This window comes from Colletes gigas, unplaced genomic scaffold, assembly GCF_013123115.1.
Source record: "Colletes gigas isolate AHSC1104 unplaced genomic scaffold, ASM1312311v1 Colletes_gigas_Sc00013, whole genome shotgun sequence".
Taxonomy (NCBI): Eukaryota; Metazoa; Arthropoda; class Insecta; order Hymenoptera; family Colletidae; genus Colletes; species Colletes gigas.
The window spans coordinates 362741-385327 of NW_025106642.1; the positions used below are offsets into that span (position 1 = coordinate 362741).

Below are 22587 nucleotides of genomic sequence, written 5' to 3' on the forward strand. Positions count from 1 at the left end.
GGCTCAACATTGTTTAGGACTGCGACGGTAGATGGAAACCAGAAATTCGAGAACGGCGACAGTATACAGGGTGTTCGACCACCCTTGGGACAAATTTTAACGGGCAATTCTAGAGGTCAAAATAAGACGAAGATCAAGAATATCAATTTCTAGACTGAGACTTCATTAAAAAGTTATTAATGTTTAATGTTCCGCCCGTAGAGTGGCAATCTGCGAACAGTAGTTCTCATCACAGACAAAGTATAGAACTGGACCTTGTACTCAATGTATATTTTCAGTCCATTTTTTGGGGGCTCCAGAGCCCCATTAATACGCTGTGTTTGCATTTTCAAACATTAAAATCCTTCAAACCGTTCAGAAGTTATGATTTTTTAAACATACGTATGAAATTTCAGTGAAACATGTCAATGTATGGTCAGTCATAAAATATACGTCGTTTGCAGTTTGAAAAATTTAAATCCTCCAATTCGTTCAGAAGTTATGATGTTTTAAATATTCGCACGAAAATTCGGGCAGATATTTCTGGCCACAAATTATATTTTCGGTAAGGAATTTTTTTCTCGAAACCGAGTAGGATTTCGGGGGTACGTCTATTGACCAAAAATGCTTCTAATTGACTCCTGCAACTAAAAATGTTTATTCCAGAACGATTTGAAATTTTTTAATTTCACCGAAAAATTTCAACACATACTCGAATTTTTTTCTCGAAACTGAGTAGGAATTCGGGGGTATGTGTGTTCGTTAAAAATGCTTGTAATTGACTCCCGCAGCCGAAAATAATTTTTTTAGAATGATTTAAAATTTTTTTTTTCTCCGAAAAATTTAGGCATCTACGCCCTGTCGATTCTTCTTTAGAATTCTCTAAAATCTCTAGAATCTCCCATTAAAATTTGTTCGAGTGGTGGCCGAACACTCTGTGTACGAAGAAACGGATAAAGAAAAGCGAAGAAAAGCAAGGAAGAAAGAAATTTCAACTTTCGAATGCGAGTCACGTGGAAATAAAAGCAATTTGGAAATCCTGGAACTTTTCTATTGCATCTTGGTATAATTAGAAAAAAAGAAACACCGAACCTCGTAGAGGCTGTCGTTCCTAGGAATTTAAAAGTCTACTTCTACGCCGATAAATCTGACGAATCGACGGTCCTCGAGAAGTGAAACTTTACGGTTGCAGTTTAACGGATCGCCTGAATAGCGTCTCGTGCTTAGCTTAGTTTTAAACGCAAACTGTAAAGTCGGTGTTATTAAAACGGCGAGAAAACGTTTCAGTGAAACGATCCTCTGGTGCGTTTATGTTCAAGCGGGGAAGTTTCTATGCGCGAGGCGTCATAATGATTGTCAATTTCATTTCTGAAACTGTATAGCATTTTATATTTTCTATAATTTCTTTAGAACCACTTTTTAGCTAAAATATAAAATAGCTGTATGATTAGATTGTACTTGATCGTGTAAAATTTAATTTTAGAGTGTTTCGATCGTGGAACTTTCCTTGCAAGCACTCGACAATGTTCAGATCGTGGATGGCGATAAATTATTTTCAACTCTCGATTGATTTTGCTGTCACCTTGTAATGCATCTTACATACACGGTTCGTCTTACGCGGAAACCTTCAAATAGAATTAATCGCTTAAATCGAAAGCTTACTGTATTTATTAACGCGGTCCACATAAGTCAACCTCCTTCTACTTAGAATCGTGGTTGAATTAGAATGGTATCACTTTACCTGTGCCTGGCCTCTTACGTATATTCGCCCAATACATGTCTACCGTACGTCTCGTTTCATTAATGTTTATATTCGCGTATCAGTGGTCTGGTATAGGTAAACGAACAAGAATAAATAAGAGACGTGTTGAGTATCAGAAAATCGTTGAACTAAAAGTAAAAATGGGGGTCTGCAGCATCGAGAACGGGAAGTTTCTTGGAGAATATCGGCGATAGGCGACCGGTAAATCGCACGGGGTGCGAAATATTCCAAGTATGTACAGAGATTTGACGTATGTAATCGATAGCAGTGGGATTGTTGGCAGGGCAGACGTCCTAATGTATTCGGCGCCTCGAGTATCGACGTACACGTGTCGTTATACATACATACATACAGATGCTCGATACGATTCTCGACGTCGCGTCGTGTCAGGGTTGCGAATCCGACTGCGAGAAATACATGTATATCCACGGGGGTTGGCTCGCGTTATTTCGGAAGAATGGCTGTCGTTTTCCCGGCTGGTGCGTCGACATCCGAGCCTCGACGTGTGTATACATACGTACGTGTACGCTGAGCTCGATCAGCGCAATTTTTCTGTTCGGTTGGCTCTGCCGAGTTCCGGTGCCGGGGAAACGCGAACACTGAAACGGGAGGACCGTTTGCGGGGGATAAATCGCAAGCAATGTTTACTTTTAATTTCATTACACCGACACGGACTTAGCGGCTTTAATAAAGAGCGCCGTTCCTCGTAAAAATTGCTACGCTCTGTTTTACCGGGGAATGCGTTCCCGCGGACTTCACTCCCTTATTTCTGCCCGTACAGAGCAATTTTTACCGCTTCGTTCCATCTGCTTTCGTTTTTCTACGATCATTCTCGAAGCGCGATTACACAAATAGAATATAAACCTTTACCGAAAAGTTTCCGAATAAATGGACAAAAACTGCCACTGTCTATCTTACACTATATTGCGTGCATCGTATCGATCGATTTCACCAAGGAATTTGACATTCTAAATCATAACTTGTTGCTTGACGAAGCACGGTAATTTAGGCATTCGTGGTACTGGTTTAAACTTGTTCGGCGTATATCTTACGTTTCGCTCGCAACAAGTTATGATACTAATCCAGATATTTGAGAAGATAATTGCACATTGAGCTTTCGTCTCTGTACGGTAATCTAATTAGAACCGAGGATAGGCTCTTATCTGGACACGAATTTAGTAGCTTACGACACGAGAGCTACTTTTTCGGAACGCTGTATGAACTTCAAATCAAATAATACGAAACCCGTATAATAATTTGATTCTTTACAGCGTAATGGAGAAGTTATTATTACGTTTAATAAAGGTGAGAAATCTAGCGTCGTCAGTTTCTGAGGATTCCTGCTGACAAACTATGGAAAATCGTGGTCTTGGCACGAGCAAGAACAGTCTGATTAATGGATATCCTTTAACGGGTTTCCAGGAGGCAAGATAAGGAGAAATAAAACACGGCCCTCAAGATAAAGTTTGATAAGAGCCAGCAGCTTGTTTTGCAATGCTTCCCGATATATCGATAATATCGTTGATGAAGAAATCGCGTTTTATTTATATTTATCTTTCGAGATGTTTCCCTGTCTTTCGTAAGATTGATGAAAACTCATTAAAGTGAACCTTCCTCTAGAAAACATTGTGCTTTACATTTTCTTTCGGGTTCCGAGCGTTTATAGCTGCCTTTCGAAGAGTTGCGTAATATATCATCCTGCCGCTTAAAGGGAACCGTAGCTTAAACGGTCGTAATAAATAAGAATAAACGTTGATGAGATTTCTCTGCCAATTTGATCATTTCTTCTCTGGTCCTATGCAATATATCCAGAGTATATTATGCAGAATATTCCCTTTTGATATTAAGAATAATTGATTATACGCGGTATCTATTACGTTGTTTCACAAAATATTGCGCACTTCATAACCTTAATTTATTAAGCAATAAATGCATACAAATAGAATTTCAAGGACGATGATTTATGATCCTCTGCTATCGTCCTGAAACTAATTGCATTTCTCTACCAACCCTTGCAATTCTTTTTCATCTCTCGTTCAAAGAACGCGCTATTGCTCGGAAAAATGAGTTATCAATTTTACTGTTTACAGACACCATAATTAAATTCAATAATTATCATATAAAAATTTCTCATATTTGTCCGTATTTCACATTCTCTAAAAGCATTGCTAATATTTGAAACGTTCAAAATTTTTTAAATTTCATAGGATGAGAAATTTGACTAAAATCTCCGCAGAAACCAAAGCCCCAGCGTTTATTGGATTCGAATGAAAGATTAATATTCGTCCGTACGGTGATTCTGACGCGACTCCTTTCATTAGTTTGAATCGCATTCCACGATGGTAGAAACAAAGGTCGAAAGAACGAGGATCTTACCGCGGACAAGACGTCGCGTCGGGCCGTTTCATGGAGTTACATTCCATCCAAGATTTTCAAATTACCGGATTATCTCGATGGAAGCTGGCGTAGCAAGCATCTAGAGCGCTTAGCGTCGGCTTGCGGCGACCGCCGCGGTTTTCAGCTCGATTATGTCGACGCTTCTGACGCTTCCGTTCCTCTTCTCCTTCTTCTTCTTCTTCTTCTTTTCTTATTTCCTTTAAATAGAGCAGGAGAATTATGCTCGTGACTCAGCGGATAGTTGAAATTCCCTCGTCCCATGAACGACATTTTATTCGCGACTAGAACGATCCCCTGTCACGCATACTGTTCGAAGCAGAAATTCTTAATAACTTCGCGTCGAAATATTCTCGAAATCTTTTCGCGCAACGTATGCATTACACGTCTGCGAATCACTGAAACGTTAAAGGTTAATATTTTCGAGATATGAAATTCTCGAGGCGAAGCGCGGTGTATTGGATCAGGTTTGCTGTTCGACCAAACCGTGTAATCTAAAAAATAATTGTTGTCCGTTGAAAGAATCGCGAAAGTATTTTAGTTACTCGAAAATAAGAATTTCGCATCTCGTTCGGTTTAAAGGATATTAGCCTGTAACAATTTTAGCGACCCAGCCTGCATAACACGCGATATCCTTGTCATTTTTCATCGTGACCGAGAGACAGGAGTTTAAAGCGATAGCAAATTCGATTCGACCGTGGTTTAAACGTCTTTCACGAGGTGACCCAAGGAACTGGGTCGAACTTGGTGCTCTTTTCCAACCAGTAAGTAAAGGCTTGCAAGCGAGATAAGAAATTGGTAGAGAGAAATATTAAATGGTTTAACGAGTGGTACCTCCTTTATGATACTGTATTTCTACAAGATGCAACAGCGTACTCGGAGAATGCAATTGCAAATTTTTATTTTATACAGTTACGTAATTTACTTCGACATCGAAAACGCTTTACGATGTTTCGAGCCTAACAATTGTATCGGATAAAAGTCCGCGTGACTCGTTTCGCTTGCACAATTTCCAACGGTACCGTAGCTTGCTTGAGAAAAACGGCCCAAGAATGGTAATTCGCGCCGCTTCTAACGTTCAGCTGACTGAAACGTCTCCGTAACAGACGTGAGATAATGCACCGCCGAAAAACGATCCCTCGTAAGAAACGTCGATCTTGTGTCAATCGCTGGTAACTAAAAACGGAAACACTTTCGCGGGTGCAATGATCTCGAAGCCGTTATGTCACTCGATTTTCTACCGATCGATCTCGACGCAGATTTTTATTCACAGGAGTGGAAAGTGCGAAATCGTTCGTGCGGCACGCGTCTCGCGGACACAATTCGTCCGCGTTTTAGCGAGGTGTTCCTTGTCTCCTTCCCTCGACGACCGCTGGATCTTATTCTAAATCCTTTCGTCGAAACAGCGAACGAGACCGTACGACGAGTTACTCGAGCAGAAAACAATTTCGTGACAATAGAAAGTTCTGTCATTGATACCAGGAGCGACACAAACTTTTAGAAAGCACTCCATCGTCGTTCAAGTAAGGAACATTTCTAGCAACGTTGAAACATTAAACAAATATTATTTATTCGGTTGTACGCGCAATCACATACATATTTACCAAACAGTACGTCGTCTCTCGGCGATTAAAAGCATCCGACACCTGGGATTACAATTTCCTACAAAAGTAAATACCATCGAGGAAAGCGAAAAAATTTCATCGTTTGAATTTCATTCGACGGATTCGGTAAATACAGTTAACCCGATTACGCGAAAATTCGATCTAAATCGCTTTCGTATTATACATATAGGGCGTGGTATAGAACTGTTTGAACAATGCTTGCAAACAGTAGATTTTTTTCTATCGCGTCAGACGATCGTTTCAAGTTAAAAATACAAACATTCTTTCAATTAGTTAAAAGCATTTTAAAAGCTGCACCGACTTTTCAAATTATTCCCTCTTTTATAACTGCTTCGTAACATTTTGATCGACCGAATCTATGCGCGCAATTAAATAAATTACGTACTGGAACTTTCGTTTCGCCGTACGATCTAACAACTGTTCGAACTTGGAACCAGTTTTATTATCCCAAGTAAATTCCGAGTCGAGTATTTCCAGTTCCAACTATGTCAGTCCGCGAAACGACCATGCTGAAGTCGTTCAAAAGCTCGATAGCCCGAGGTTGTTGCGAAATTCGTTCAGTCTCCGTCATCTGCCTCGACATCCCTTCTGCCGCGAAGAAAATTCCCAGTCAGAGTTTGAGTGGGAGGAGGCGGATAAAGCAGTCTCTGCTCAAGTTTAGCAACGAACGATCGACACCAATATCGGTGAATCAGAAACATCGACGATATGTGGCGAGGATCGGTCCTTCTTACCATTTTCATCTGCCGTGGTGGCTTCGCCGCGCCTCTAGGCCACGACAAACTGCTGTCTGTACGTCGTCGGGTCGTTCGCGAATTGCCGCCATTAGCGATCGCTACGGAGCTCGAGGATCTATTAAGCGCAGAGAACGCTCCGGGAAAGGATCAGGCACTTAAAACGCGTATGAAAAATACATCCGGTACGTTCTTTACCATCAAACTAATTAAGTAATTATTAAATCGAACCATTCACTGTCGAGTAACTAAAGGTACATGCAAAATGAACATGAATTTTGATTAATTTAATTTCTACTTACGACGAAATTAACATAAATTATTACGCTGTTGATCGCACGGAGCGCGAAATTTATGATTAAAATTCTCCCGTGTTTTAAAGTTTATAAACGATTCTATTTAATTAATTAATAAATTTTCATTAACCGATTGAGCTCGCGGTTTATTTGCGTCCGAGAAGAATAAAATAAACAACGCCGGTAGCTTTTCAATTATCGCATAAAGTTTGATGCACGTTACCGCGATAGAATGAATTCTACTAATAATACGTTTCGTTTCCAAGCAATCTCGATAACGTTGCAACAAATACAAAAATGTACCAGATCGTCAACGCCGAGTGAATTTAATCATGAACAGTCGTGATTAAATTGAATAGACTCCCTGGAAATTAATTCAGGGAATCCCTTTTCAGCTTTCGTTTAAAAATTGTTATTTTCTCAATTGAGCCCGAATTCTTCCATAAAAAGGTACGAAAAGCAGAAACGGCAACGCATTCGGCGAAAAGGATTCGCGGGGAGGAAGCGTTAAGATCTGTCTCGAGTTTTCGCGAGGTTTGGGGGCTACCGTAAGCGATAACGAGGAATAACATGGTGGTTTTAGGGAAATCAGACGAGGGAGGTTACTACAAGACGTACGGGAGCGACGCCGAGGGCGAGAAGGGTTACATGAAGGCAAGCTACAGCAAGGGCAATCATGGTTATAAGACCCTCGACACCTTCCACAAGCAGGATGGCGACAAGTACGCATTCGAGAAGCACACTGCCTACGGCGGAGCACGAGGTGACAAGAAAAGTAGCCACCACGACGATGCCGACTCTCGTTCCAGGAAAAGCGGTGATCACGAGGGCGCAGGTAGAGCGAAATTGTACAATGTAAAGCACGTAATTGCACAGCAACCACGGAGAACAAGGGAACCTGGGGAACGACGTTCCTTCCTAATTTGCAAAGTCGGGGACATGAATTTTTAATTGAACAAGGCTTGCTTGATGGTGCTTGCGAGGTAGCGCAGACGATCATCACGACCGGTTGCAATTTTACTTTCAACGAGAGACGATCTTGTTCGACTTTCGATCAAACACTTTTATCAGAATATTCGCGGATAATTTTCAATCTTGGTGGCTTGGTTAAACGAGGACAGAGGCGATTGTTTGCGATATCCTATTCCACGAATCGTTACTTGAACTTGAACTTGAACAGATCCTTCGTTTATATTTTCCGTGAATTTTCTTTGTCCTTGATTTGAAGAGACTTTCAATTGAACTGTCGAGGGAACAATCTGACTACATCTAATAAACTTCCCAACGGTTCGAAAAAGTTCTACGCCTCGAAATTAATGCGATCACCTCGAAACGTTGTTTCGTGCTCGTTTACGAACTGCATTATAAACTTGTCCAGGTACCATCGTCGATACTCATTACGCGGCTGATGAGGTGGATCTCGACGATCATGGCAATGAACACGTCGAAGCCAGTGATCACGGTAGCTATTCCAGCAACGACGGTGCTTCCTATACGGATCATGGACCAGAATCCTCGAGTTACGGTCACAGTGAAAGCTATACTGCTGGAGACGGAGACGATGGTTCTTACCAAACCCACAGCTCCTACTCGACGAACTACGGCGACGAACATGGAAACCAGGGAGGCCATTACTATTAATTCTCCACCCACTGAATTGGCCTCTTGGGTTATCCACCATTTTACCTCGAGCTGTCTCTATGCTAGAAAACTTTTATACGCTGATTGTTTTCCCGTAATTATGTATAATAAGTCATCGACCTTTCGCGATTAACTTCTAAGTCAACTTGGCATTTTCCAAATTATTTTCTTTACATATTGAACAAACGTAAAATATTTTCTAAAGTATTGTTTTTTATGGCTTTATTGTTAAACAACAATCGTAGACGAAACTACTCCAAGTCACGTCGCAGGCGAAATATAATAGCAGCAACGATCGTTTCCGTCCTTTGATACGATTATGATTGGTGTATTGTTACGGACGAGCGTCCATGACGTACAAGAGAAGCAATACTGTTATTAAATTTTACACGATAGACACATAAATATCCCAGTTTACAATGTTACGAAAAATCAATGTACACGGTTCAATGCAATTATATTTCGGTATAATGTGGCTTGTTAAGACTCGGCGTTTCCATCGAACGTTGTGTTCCAGCTAGCAACGTTTCGATTGTTACTTTGCAATAACACGAGCACCGATAATTTCTGAAATACATTGCGTACACTGTGTAACGAATTCAACGCGTAATTTTGATGCTGTTTAAAGGTGGTGCATTGTTATTACGAAATTTAATGATATCTTGCGTGTATCGTATCGATGAATCGATCTAAATTGCAATTAGTCGATCGAACCTAATGTTCGTCGGAGCTAGTTAAATTAACATTGTCTGTCTACGATCGATAATTTATTCCCGACGGGTAATAAGTAATAGGCGCGAGTGTGTTCTCGGAATCTGATATGTTTGTTAATCTGGATAAGCAAACAATAAACGCTTTCGACCTTTAACGTTTAAAGATGTTATACAAATAAGATGCATTTCGCCATTCAAAACGATGAGTGAAGTCGATGTGAAACGTGCTCTAACTGTGAGGGAAGCATTAAAAATAAATGATTATCATGTAAACTTTTTGAGAAATCTATGTGAAACTTCTTTGGGTATGTAGCGTTAAAGTAAATGTGAAAATAAACATAGAAGGCAACATAAATTATAATAGTTTATATGCTCGTTAGATAGGGGATGAAATGCCCTTTAAAATGAGCGTTTGTACGAGTCGATAGCTTTATTAGTTCCGGAGATATAGCGATTTTAGTTTCGCGTCGATGCGGTGGTTAGTTTCGGATATACATATGTATGCATGCATAAGGGTCCGTAGCGTTTGTTTACTTTCTTACTACGGCCTTGTCAAGGTCGTTGACCGGCACGTGCTCGTCGAAACTAGGTCACTGGGCCACTCGCTCGCGAGTCACGTGCGAGAAAGAGAGGTCCGGCGCGACGCGTCAGACGGAGACAGAGATAGTCGAATTAAGAAAAATTACCCCTTTACATAAATTACGATATCTCGGAAACGGAAAGTCCGATCGACAAAAACCAAAAGCCATTTTAAAGGGGAAGGTTTACCGCTTCCAACGATCGCTCGGTTATGCAGATAACATGAGTAGTTTCGAAACTGCACGCGTCTAAGGGTATTTTAGTACTCTTAAAAAGTATCGAACCTATCGATTTCAAATTTTGTATACATACTCGTGCGTATTTCTTTCAATAAATACGGGGTTAAAATTCCGTTAGCATAATTGAACGTTGAGTATAGAGCCCTGGGACGTCGTTAGCGTGGGCTTGGTCGACCTACGAAGAACTCGCTGGTGTTTGTTAAAAAGTACGCTCAGTCACGCGACCATCGCATCAGACTAGTTGTGGCAGCGTGCAACGCTTGACGCCCAAACGCCAGAATTCGTACCGGTAAATTTTGCAATTATTTATAACGAGGAAACTTTCGTGACGCCCACGGACAGGGAATCGGTTCGTTAATTGCTCGGGATAATTATTGTTAAACGCCACGCGTGACAAAGGATGATTCAGCTGTCATCGAGGCCTCTTGTCTGATTCGCGGTAGACTTATGGTTTGCGCGACCATTGCACGGAATTCGTCCAACTTTTTCGATTGATTCTCCTCCGACATTAACCAGTTAGTCAATTCTATTTACGAGGAGAGAGAAGCGTTTGTAATCTTTGTTACGCGTGACTTTAAAACTTTTTGAAATTGTAACATTTTTAATCGATTCCGGCATAAACGTATAGTTTATAGGAGATGTAAACAGTGTCGCACAATTTTCGAATTATCGTCTCTCTGTTCGTTTGTTTATTGGATTGCTCGTTCCTGATTAATTCAAAACGTGTCGAACCGAGCACAGAGTGGGGCGACAGGGTAAGGGATGATTTTACGTGAAAAATAAGTGGAAAACGTCGAATGGTATCTTTTTACACGGTACTCCATTTTTCGAGAGATAATTGAAAGCTATTTTACTATCGCTCCTCCGGCCAACGTGGGCAAGCGAAGAATCGAATTAAAAAAAAAGGGTATAAAGAAAAAACGAAAAAAAAAGAGATGTCGGTAGAAATTACTTGGACGCTGGCGAAGCCACGGTTAACAGCTAGCAGTAAATAAAATCGTGTTTCATTGGGTGATAAAAGAGAAATTGGCAGCGCGCGACCGGTAGCACTTGGTGGAAATGTTTTCGAGTTACAAGGAACAGTTGAGGGCCTAATTTAATAGCCGGTGGCCTCTTCTTTTCCAAACGAAGGGATGGATACTTCTCAACGGTTGCGAACCGCTAGCGTCCTTCGATCTGCTTACAAAGCAATCTCTCCATCTGGAAGGTCCAAAGGGAACGGCACCTAATCTAATCTCCGTTACGACGATGCCGAGTCCAAATCGAAGTTGGCAGAGCCTCCGGTATCCGGTTTTCTCCCTGTCTAAAGGAGCTCGATGGAACGCTGTGCAGTAACCAATCTTTATCTTGATTATGCAGCGCCAACGCCGGAGGAGCCAATCTCTAGCCGAACAGCCTGCCAAATAAGGTCGTAAAGAGCCCGAATCTATCGATCACCGTTTCAAACTGCGAATTCGGTCCTCCTGATTTGCAATGGAGATTCGAGGACGACGATGCGCCCCGCGGAATAAGTAGCTCGAAAGAAAGGTCGATTTTGTATCGGGTTCACGAATGCCCAGCCCTACATCGTCTGGTTATTTCCAGATACTTTGTGGGAAGTTCTTAATGAACGCGAACGAGCAACGTCCGTAAAGAACTGGACTCGCTCGAATCGTTAGCCAGCGTGGTGTCGAATAATTTCCCGTTCGTCAATTAACAGATTGGAGCAGATCTTTCTTGTTATCCGTGGGTACAAATTTTCTTACTTTACAACTGTCGAGGACAATCGATCCGAAGGGCCTTCTGATACCGTCGGCACTGCTTGTCCCGAATAACATGAATATCGAAGAATAAAAATGATGTTAAAAGACGTGAACAAAATTAATTGATTGCTATTCTAATTACTTTTATATACATATTATTATTAGTATCATTATCACGATAAAGAAGCACTTTATAGTTTGAAGAATACTTATAGGAGGTTCCACAACAGTTTTCAGTAAAACAATTTGCATTTAAGACGTTCATATTTTCGAGCTAATCGCTGCTATACACACAGTTCCAAAACTAATATCATAAAGATATCGAATAGCCCCAAGATTTTGCAAAGTTGTAAAATAAAAAATAAATTACTTCCGGAATATGGCGTTGTAAATGTCGCGGCATTTACGAGTCTAGGGGAAGATGGGAGAAATTTATGTCATCGGTAATAAGATTAGCTTCGATATTGAACAGTTTATCGATGATTCGATTCCCACTATTATGCTGTGCAGGTTCACCGGAGAACTAAATATAAATGGTGTTTATAAATAATCAGATATGCTCGGCTTAGCTAAAGGCTGTCAAAAGGCTGATCCGATACATTGAAAAACTTATAAATCGTTGCACAGTCCACAATTCCAATTTTAGAAACGTTTGTCACAGTCATGCACTGATTGGCAAAAATATAAAGTACTGTTTCTTGACACTATAATAGAGTTTCAGCGATTTCATTTTAGAAAGTTCGTGTACCGAACGATTCTAAAAACTTGGAAGGGCTGTAATTAAAGAAAACTGTTACGTTGCTTGATCCGAGCTATATTCCTGTATTTAATTTTTTTATCCAGTGCACGATGCAATTAGAAAATGGACCAACTCTTTAAAAATAAGCTGCGAAACATGTCAAATTTTCTTCAACGTTCGTCAAACGTCATAAATAAATAATGTAACAAACAACTCGTTAAATTGTATATTGCGAAATATAATCATTAAAATGCTTCGTCTCTTTCCTGTACAAATAACATACATCGCAATAACAATTGTGATTGTACACTACCAGGAAGACAAGGTAATTTATTGATCAGGCATGCACTGTTCAGTCAATTCGTCTCACCGTGGATTAAAAAAGCAATCAGTATGCGCTAATACGTCGGTCGAAGAAAAAATATGGACAGGCGTAACTAATAAAGACAAACAAGCGTGCGTGATTGTTCTATAGAAAATTTTACATAGTAGAATCTAATCGTATTATTTCTTGCTTCGACGAATCGATGCGTAGCCAACGCGGACTTAAACTTTCTCATCCAGCTCGGTTATGCATCAAGATTCCTACTGCTTCCTGATCCCCTGTAACTGTCTTCTCTTATTCTCACTTGACAGACGTTCGTATTTCTATTTGTCATTTTTAATGCTTCCATGACAATTGTTATAAGCTCCCTTCTACGCTCTAGGGATTCTCAACTTTCGCTGGCTCGTGACACCCTTTTTACGAGGAACATTATCGAACCAGCACACGTAAAATCTCATGAAATTTGTGGAATACTAAACTACCTTTGTAATTTGTTTGACTCGTTTAGAAGCAAACGCATTTCGATCGACGTGAATACCGATATTTGCCTGAGCCATTCGTTGCTCAACCAGATTCGAGCGTTTCCTTAAATTCTCCGCGTCAGAAATACCGTTTTATTATAAGAACGAGAAAGTGTGAAAGGTCCGCCCCGCCTGAGTTGGCTTATCGAGTCGACGCGATGCGACGTGACGCGACGCGACGCGACGCGACGCGACGCGGTCGCGCGGATGAAAGTGGAGTCGGCGGAAAGGATCAAACTCCCCGTGACGAAACAATCGAACCGTGGATATTTAAGTATCACCCGTAGCGGCGTCGGTCATCAGTCCGATGATCGCATCGAAACCAGATCGAGATGCTGCGACGAGTCCTCTCCCCTATCGGCGTCGTCTCGTGTTTGCTGGTGTTGCAAGCGTGTCACGCGCGGGAACCGAGCGTTTTACGCGTTCGTCGCGATGGCGAAATGACGGAGGACAACGCGCCGGAGGATTCGACGACGACCGTTCAGAATTCGAGCGATCAAGATTCGGAGAGCGACCTGGCGCCGGCAGCTACGGGTCATCAGGGTCATCATCACGAGTCGGGGGGCGGTCAGAGTCATCGGGCGGATCATCACGAGGAGCACGCCGCGAAAGGAGACAAAGGATACAAGAGTCATCATCATCACGATAAGAACGACAAGGGTGAACACGATAAAGAACACCACTCCGGCCACCACGAGGAGCATGGAGGTCACAAGAAAGGTCATCACGACGAGCACGAGAAGTACGGGGAGCATCACGAAGGCGAGAAGGGACACAAGGGCGGGAAATTCGGGGAGAAGAAGGGGCACAAGAAGGGGCACAAAACCAAGGGCTATCACAACAAGTTCCACAAGGACGAGTATCACAAGGAGCACAAGTTCTACGACGACTACCATAAAGGAGGCCACCATAAGAAGCACGGGGACTTCCACGGGCACCACGAGAAGAAGGAGGGTGAACACAAGAAGGGCGGTCATCAACATTCCGGTTATCACGAGGACCATCAGGGCAAGAAGGGACACCACGATAAGGGCCACGTTGACGAACAGCATAAGGGTCATCATGGCAAGCACGGTCACGACGATCATTATAGCCATCATGATTCTTACGGGAAGAAGGGTGACCAACAATCTGGGAAGAAGTTTGGGTACGGCAAGGGGCACAAAGGCTGAGAGGAAGCGTTCAAGACTGATCAAGTACTGCGCCAGATGGATCTTCTTTCTCAAGACGGTCCAATGTTATTTTCACTTTAGAGCTGTTAGAATTACTTTTAACCGAGTATCGAGTACAAGTTTGTTATATTGCAAATGACGCGAGTCTGCGCGTGGTAACAACGATTCGTTTATCGAACGACAATATTGTTATTCCGCTACGAGGAAGTAATAAATTGATAATTTTGTAAAAAGAAACTGATGAATTTGAAATGTTTCGCGAGTATCCTTATTGTTATACGTGCATTCTTACGTTATAATTTACACACGATCGCGTTCAGCGCCCCGAATATTTCACAAAACGAAGGCGAAGTAATGCATCGTCGGACCGATACATATATTATGCCCGGCATTGTGTAAATACATTATGTAAACGCACGCGTACGTATAGGTGCTTGCGAGAAAAACTATACACCGTCTCGTCTCGCTCTCTTTTCACCTTTCTTGCGGCTGGGCAAATAAGTTTCTCCGCGGCTCGTACTTGTCTCATAATGTCCACATTAGTCAACGCTAAGCATGCTGTTACTTTTTATCGAGTTTTCAATGCAACAAGTTACCTTTCACTCTTTACTTTTTCACTCGCAATGAAATACAATACTTTTGCCTGCCTCGAATTAAACAGGAACGCGCGGCAATACTCTTTACGTGGAATTGTTTTAAACGTCAACGGCGTTTAAAAATGCCAACAATTTCTGTCGCGAGTCGGATACTTTGTCGTTTAAACCACATTTTTTTAAATCGTTTAGTAATACGTCTAGTTTTTGCGAACAAACAAACTTTCGCCCAAATTGTTTCGAAAATATTTTTACGCGATAAACGAATTGCTCCTTGAAAACGTTGTTCTCGTCTATAGCGAATGCGCATACATAACTGATTTTAATCACGTACCGAGAAAGTCAGTAATACGCCAGTGATAGAGTTTAATCGGTCGCGTCGCCGATTCAATTGATTTTCGGATATTAATGCGCTGTTCGATGGAAACGCGTATTGCGATTTAACGCGGTTCAATTTGCAGATAAATAACACATGCTCGGCGTATTTTCATGGAAGGACTGCTAATAATTATGTTATTCCATTATAACACGAACGATACGTACTTCCTACATACGGCTTGAAATTCGCGTCTACGTGTCGTTTGCGCAAACTGCACCTGTTCGCGGTGCGTATCCGATGTGTAACAATGACGTCCGAGTATCGTATGCGCGTGGTACCTTGATACAGAATAAAATTTGATAATTAATAGAAATCGTATAATATTGCGCGGAGTAATTTTTCATTTCAGTTGCATCGGGTACCGAGTAAATTGTTAATGAACGTGACAACACCCCCGTGAGGCTTTCGCGCGAGTATCTTCCGCAATCGACGCGCGCAACCTGTCAGTTTATCAATTTTCCTTGATCCACGCGCTTATTAATAGCTCTACCGTTTACACGAGCGTTTCCATCGCGTTTCTTTCTGTTTACCTATCCGCCTGTCTGTCTGCCGTATAATCCCACACCTTCAAGGGCTTTATTTACACCGGATAGCGGCTGGAACGCGTCGAGAACACGTACTCGCATTTGCTCGACGCCGCGTCCACATAATGACCAGAACGAAAAACAACGCGTTCATCGAAATTGGATGAGCAATCGAGTGTAAAAAGAAAAAAACGAAAAAAAAAATAATAAAAAGAACCTCACACGAATTCCGCGAGTTCGCTTTTAATCGAATGGACGTGGACACGCCGGTTCGCGATGTAATCCGAACAATTTTACTATTTATGAGAGAACATTCCGATACATCGGGTGCCTGTTTTCGCGTCACGCAATGAATGTTTTCCCATTGTAAAGCATTTCACGGTGTCCGGTTTGTGAAATTTAATTTGATGCCGTCGCGGGTCAAACGGTAGCGAAAATTTCATCAAATTTATACAGTATTTTCAGTGAAAAATTAATCCGTTTAGTTGGTCCTGACGGGATCAGAATAATTGCGAATTAAATGGTTCGTTGTTATTGCGTATCCAGTTTGCATAGATTCAGCTACTCGAACCGATCTCGATCCAAGCTCGTTACATATAGATGGAGATTTTAAGGAAAGATTAGTAGAGAGTTTGCGAATACGAGGAGGTAAGAGATTGAAATATCATGTTGCGGTATACGAGAAGGAACCAGAAAATGTGCCAGAGTGAATGATAAGAATGGACAGAAGGGATTTGGGTCGCGTGCTGCAGGAGCTGGTGGCATGAAATTCAGAGCTCAAGCATAGATACATACTACGTATGTACGTATGTAGGTGTGGCGGAGCGAAGGACTTTATACTATACTAGACAAGAGAAGCGTACGATCCACTTTTGTGTCACGTTGAGTCAGCCGGATTCATTGAGAAGTGGGACGATGTGGTCATATTTACTGGCTGAAAAAGAGGACAGAAGATACGCAGCCTGAACGTGCTGCACGCTAGGCGAAACAGTTTTAGTTAAGCAGAGTGGTAGACAGAGTATCATAGTTACGCGCAGAGAGCATAAGTAGTTGGCGTAAGTACAGATTTTGGCGACAGTAGAGAATGTTAGTTGGAACAGTGTTTCTAAAACTTGGTTCGTCTACCGACTCTCTCGATGAAGGAAAACATTTAACGTAGCTCCTAAAATAGAATTAGATTATCAATGAAAAGAATATACGTATAATGAGAGCTGGTGGATCTTCACCTTTCGCGGATCCTTAGGAGCCTGCTGAAGGCACTTTGAGAAACACTGTGTCTTGGAGGATATCAAAGTTTTCGACGGAAACGAGCTGTTTGGAATTTGATCGTCCCATGGGACGAGAAATTCCATGGGGGATCGAAGGTTACGCCAAGCATTTTCAGGGATGATTGAGCTGGAATAAGGGTTTAGTTTATTTTAACAGGAAAAAGTGACAGAACGTGAAAGTATAGGATAGGCGAGAAGAAGAGATGATTTGATATACCGTTCTCGTCCGTGTGACGAAAAGTTTTCGAAAGGAATCGAAGGTCTCGCCAGGTATTTTCAGAGATGATTGAGCTGGAATAAAGGTTTCGTTTGTTTTAACGGAAAAGAATGTGACAGATTGTGAAAGTATACAGGGTGCTCCTCCACCCGAGCCCCGCGATAACGTGAGATCGGTAGAAAAGGTGATATTTTGAGCAAAAAATTGATATAAAACACGAGACAGACGTACAGAAGAAACCTTCGAGTCTAAAAATTAGACAGCGTTTACTCATTTTCGTTACGCGTTGAAAGCAACTTTTCTTTTCCAACAAAAATGAACGTTTTTAAATACTGAAAGCGATTGTACCTGGAACAAAGTTACGTCCACCGAAAAATGTCTCCTTCGAAACAGAAGAAAGTGGATGTAAAAACATTTAACGAAACAACCGTCGGTAGCAGAGATAAAATTAGAATGTAACGCATTAGCGCGCGTGTTTCGCGCTAAAAAAAAACATCCTGACGTGCACTGTCGTCGACGAATTTTCCAGCTTCATTTTGAATTTTCGTCCGCGACAGAACGTTGAAACGTACATACATCTCGCGTGCTATACATATTTTCGTATTCCCGACGCGCCTTTTCGTCCGTCACAGCCGGAATTTACACGTTCCCTTTAATTTAAACGCTTCCCATTGCCCCTGGCTCGCATACCAAGTTCTCGTTACCTTCAACTTGTGTGCCGGTGTAAACTCTATTAGCAGCTTCGTTCGCGACTCGATTTCATTAAAACAAGACTGGTTACCGGGTATCGTGAAACGCTCGCTCGTCTCGAGCACACCTCAGCGAATTATCCAGTCGCGACATTCTCGCGATATCCAGAGAATTAATAAGTCAGACTGGTTTGGGCACGGAAATGGCTAATTTAATGTGTCTAGAGAACGCTGCCGCGTCTCAAACGGAAACATTAAGGTTTAATTCTTATGAGATGGAACGGAACACGACCGATTATACAGGTTCCGTTTCTGGATTTAGACAAGCTTTCAGTCCAGACCAGCTATTTCCAACCGGACATCGATTAAAATTTTTTCGTCACAGAGATCCAGAAATTAATAAGATCGTACATTAATTACCGAGAGTGTAGCGTTCTTGTATCAGCGAATACTTGTCACAGCATTCGAAGGTGAAAAAGGGATCGTTGAAACTTCTGTAAGCTGCATCTGTCGTCTCTAGCGATTAAATCGATTCGATCGATACTCACGCAGTAGCAAACAAGTTTTAAGTTTTTTAAGGAAATCCTTGTAAGAAGAGGAAATCGATGTCGAACGGTTTAAATTAAATGAAGCAATCGCGGCGCTGCAGCATCTTCGTTAGTCGAAGAAGAAGATAAATTACCGATGTACAACTGATCAATCCCACGGACCGGTCGCAGTCGGTTAAGTGGACAAGAAAGCCTTTAATCAAAGACGATCGAATTTATCCAAAGAAGCGTAGAGCACTTTCCTTGTTTCCGGTCCGCTAACAAAAAGGTTTCCCCGATTCTGCGAGACGGAAGAACAGGCGTCCAAGTTGACAATGATACGTTGTCACGCGTTCGTTATCACGACAATATTTTTTTTTGGGGAAATAAAGAATAATTTATAAAATATCTTGGAGATTTTTCTGTGATTACATCGATGACAACAATTTTGAAACAGTCGAGTATACGATATGTACACATGTATACTCGTATAAGTATACTTTTGGTGAATCTATTTCGTGTTGAAATCGCGATAATTGGACCAACTCCGACGAGCATGGGATCCATCATCCGCGAATCCAGCCGCACTCTGATCGACAAATAATTAATATTGTATTTTGCTGAAAGAAACGAAGCACAATGAGAATCCCAACTCCATCGAGGAGCGCTCGTTCTCGGTCCAAAACACAGGTTTCTATTAATTTTCCCCGTTGTTCGTATCACGCCGCGCCGTCGGTCTCGAGACGCGCGCATCGATGGCTCGAGTATTCTCATTAATTTGGCCGAACGACAGGATTATTGCACGATCGATCCAAGGTGCGAGCGGGCCTGGATGCTCGTGGCACCCTTTTAACACGCCGTTCTGCACGTGTATGCTTCCTCCGGCACTCCGGCACTGGGTACGGTGAGGCGCGGCACGACGCGTCGCGTCGAGTTCCTTCTTTTCTTTTGCCAGTCGCGCGACCACTCCAATTAGATTAATTAAGCCAGCCACGCGTACGTGCATCACGGAATGGAACAATGGCCCCACGGTGTTTCGGCGAGGGCCGGGACGGAATTGTCACACGCCAGAGAATTTCAAGTAGATCCGCTCGCTTGTACACAATCTCCGGCCGAGAATGGGTAACCGTGATCGCGGCCGGCTGCAACATACCCCATCCAACCCGCCCTGAAAGAAGCGTATAAAGCTCCGTTAATCCGTGTCCGGTGCACCGGAATCCAGTCTCTAGATAGAGCCACAAATGGCCACGGCAATTTCATTTGCCGGGGATGGAATCGTTAATCAAACCTGCCTGAGCCGCGTCCCAACGAGTTCGAACCGCGCTGCTGGTCTTCGCTACGTCTCTAGCGACGGCACACTGATACGATACATATTGATGATATTCGAGCAATTCCGTACCGAGTCAGTGGCTCTCCGACCTCACCGATCCTCTTCTGAACAACTTTTAACCGATTCCTTACAATTACATTTTTATTCCTCATATTCATTCATTATCCTGCCCCCTTTGTCCTCTTTCAAAACTGAAAATTTCTCGGCTTTTAGCAATTTTATTTGTTATATACGCGTATAATTACGTCATAATATCGTTTTCCCTCTTCTGTGCAACAAAAAATAATTAAAATTTAGGTCGTTTCAATACCTGTGTATATTAGATGAACCCGTGGATCGATGGTTTACAGATAATAAATGATTTTCAGGACACGTTTCATTTAGCGACGTGATTAATATCGAATACTTGGCGAGCAAATGTGATAAGAGAATTCATTAATAAGTAAAGGAATTTATACTAGGCAAGCAATATGATTTCAAGCTGCGGTTTACGCGGAATTTCTGGCGTATTAAAATCCATTTTCGATCATAATAATAATTCACGCGGGAGCTTAATGGCGAGAAGAGTGGAATGTAAAGACTGCATTATCGAATAATTTAATATTTTACTGCATTTCTGGTCCGCAAGTGTTTTCATTGTATCAATTATTCGATCGCATTTAGGTTTTGATTCCACGGTAAATATCAGTTTATACTTTGCAGAATTTTCAAAACCTCCCTGTGTAATATATTTTATGCAACTATAATTTTATTGCTGGGAAAATTCGTGCAAAAGTAACCACATCTCTTAACAGTGCATAAATAAATTTTTAACTAAATAGGAACATTACGCGTTACAACGAAAATCTATATGTGTAAACAAATATGCTATTATAAATAGCAACTAACGATCCATCTTATACCCCCACTTCTTCTTATCATCGTATTCATCAGATTTCCCATAACGATAATCGTTGTAATAATAATCCTCAGGATCGTTCTCGTTACCGTATTCCATATAATCGCTAATATCGTGTCCCTTTTTATAATAATTCTTCTTTCCATAATCTCCATCGTGGTCATCGTGAATATACTCTTCTCCTTTATGGTGTCCATCATTTCCGTGCGCAAAATCGTCTTCTTTTCCGTCCTCTTGCTCGTCAAAGTCAGATTCATAATCACTGTCGTGAAATTCTTTACGTTTCACGAACTCGTCGAGTTTCTTCGTTTCGTGGTGACCGTTAGTACTATGTCCCTTTCCATGGTGACCATCCTCGTGAAACGATTCACCATCTTCGTCCTTTTCGTCCACACGATGCCCGTCGTAGTAATCGTCATCGTAATTGCGGTGCTCGCCCCCGGCCTCGTTTACGGCGTATCCTTCATAGTCTTTGTTCAGATCGTGATCATCTCTCCTAATTTCTTCGACGTCCTGGTAATCTTTATAGCTCTCGTCGGCGCTATCACCGTGTTTATTTTCGTGACCGGAGTGACGATCGGCGCCGCCGCCCTCCTCGTAACGATGAGAACGAAGGCCAGCCTCTGTTTCCGGATCCTCGTAATTTATACTCATCGCGAAGCTGCCGGGCGCCAAAATCGCCAAGAGTATCATGACTGCTGGTACTCCACGTACGACAAACATATCGGTTTCCTTTAATTTTCCGCTGGCCGCGTTCCCGCCTTCAAAGGGGGTGCAAATGTATATCTATGCTTCGGTGATTTCGCCCTGCTGATTGGAAAAGTATACATATAACGATTTATGTGTCAAGTAACCACATGTGTCTATCGTCACATGTGGGACCCGCTTCGTCGTCAGATCGAGGACACGAAAACAATGAAAATGTTCGAGTAAACGTGCGAGTAAATGTGCCCCGGTTCAATGGTTCTTAACCTTCCTCGTGAAATTCGTTTCTTTCGATCAAATGGAAAGTGCAATGATAGGATATGTTTCGAATACGATAACAAATTGAACCAATTTAATTATTTGTTCTATTAAATTACATTCGAGTTTCATTTTAGTTGAGAATTTTCATTGTTCGAGTTACGCGTTTAATTAATATATTTATATTAAAGTCGTATCATCGTGCACTCCATTCCGTGCAAGTAAGTGGAGATTGTACTTTCGAGATTATCAGGAAACGCAAACGTACAATCTTTATATTTACCTATGTATCAGTTACACGTATTCGCAGTATTTACGCAGTGGCCACGATGTAACCAATGCGGGGAATTGGTTCGCAAACGATCTTCCGGAATAGTTATTCGACTGTTTAACGAGGCAAGTGGCAAACTCTGGATATTACAACCGTCGTAATAGCTGCCCCGGCCAATATGATAGGGATATGCCATGATCTAACTTTTATATGTCTTTCACCTGTGGCACCTCTATGCCTCGTCGGTGATAGTTGGGGAAAACGTGCAAAACGTTGCTAATGCATCGGGAACGTCTGTGAACGGCGTGTTAGGTTCGATTTCTGGCCGAAATCGCGGCGGAGAACACATTTGCTACGCGTTACCGTGGATTACAGTGTTTTGCCACCCCGATCTTTTTCGCCGAAAAGAATTATATAAATTCGATTGGACGACACCAGTCGTATTAAGATTATTTGCCACGGATACT

The 22587-nt window shown here is 41.9% G+C and overlaps 3 protein-coding genes across 3 annotated transcripts; 2 read left to right on the forward strand and 1 right to left on the reverse strand.

The window, feature by feature from the left end:
• The first annotated feature begins 6468 nt into the window (after nt 1-6468).
• On the forward strand, nt 6469-8431 carry LOC122399457 (stress protein DDR48-like). The gene is made up of 3 exons (XM_043400155.1): nt 6469-6679; nt 7374-7625; nt 8169-8431. Exons 1-3 carry the CDS (start codon nt 6469-6471, stop codon nt 8429-8431), a joined length of 726 nt encoding a protein of 241 aa, XP_043256090.1.
• Nucleotides 8432-13621: 5190 nt separating this feature from the next.
• On the forward strand, nt 13622-14461 carry LOC122399458 (histidine-rich glycoprotein-like). Its single transcript, XM_043400156.1, has one exon. The coding sequence runs from the start codon at nt 13622-13624 to the stop codon at nt 14459-14461; it is 840 nt and encodes a 279-aa protein (XP_043256091.1).
• A 6410-nt stretch (nt 14462-20871) lies between these two features.
• On the reverse strand, nt 20872-21579 carry LOC122399459 (protein PFC0760c-like). The gene has a single exon (XM_043400158.1). The coding sequence runs from the start codon at nt 21577-21579 to the stop codon at nt 20872-20874; it is 708 nt and encodes a 235-aa protein (XP_043256093.1).
• Between the last annotated feature and the right edge of the window lie 1008 nt (nt 21580-22587).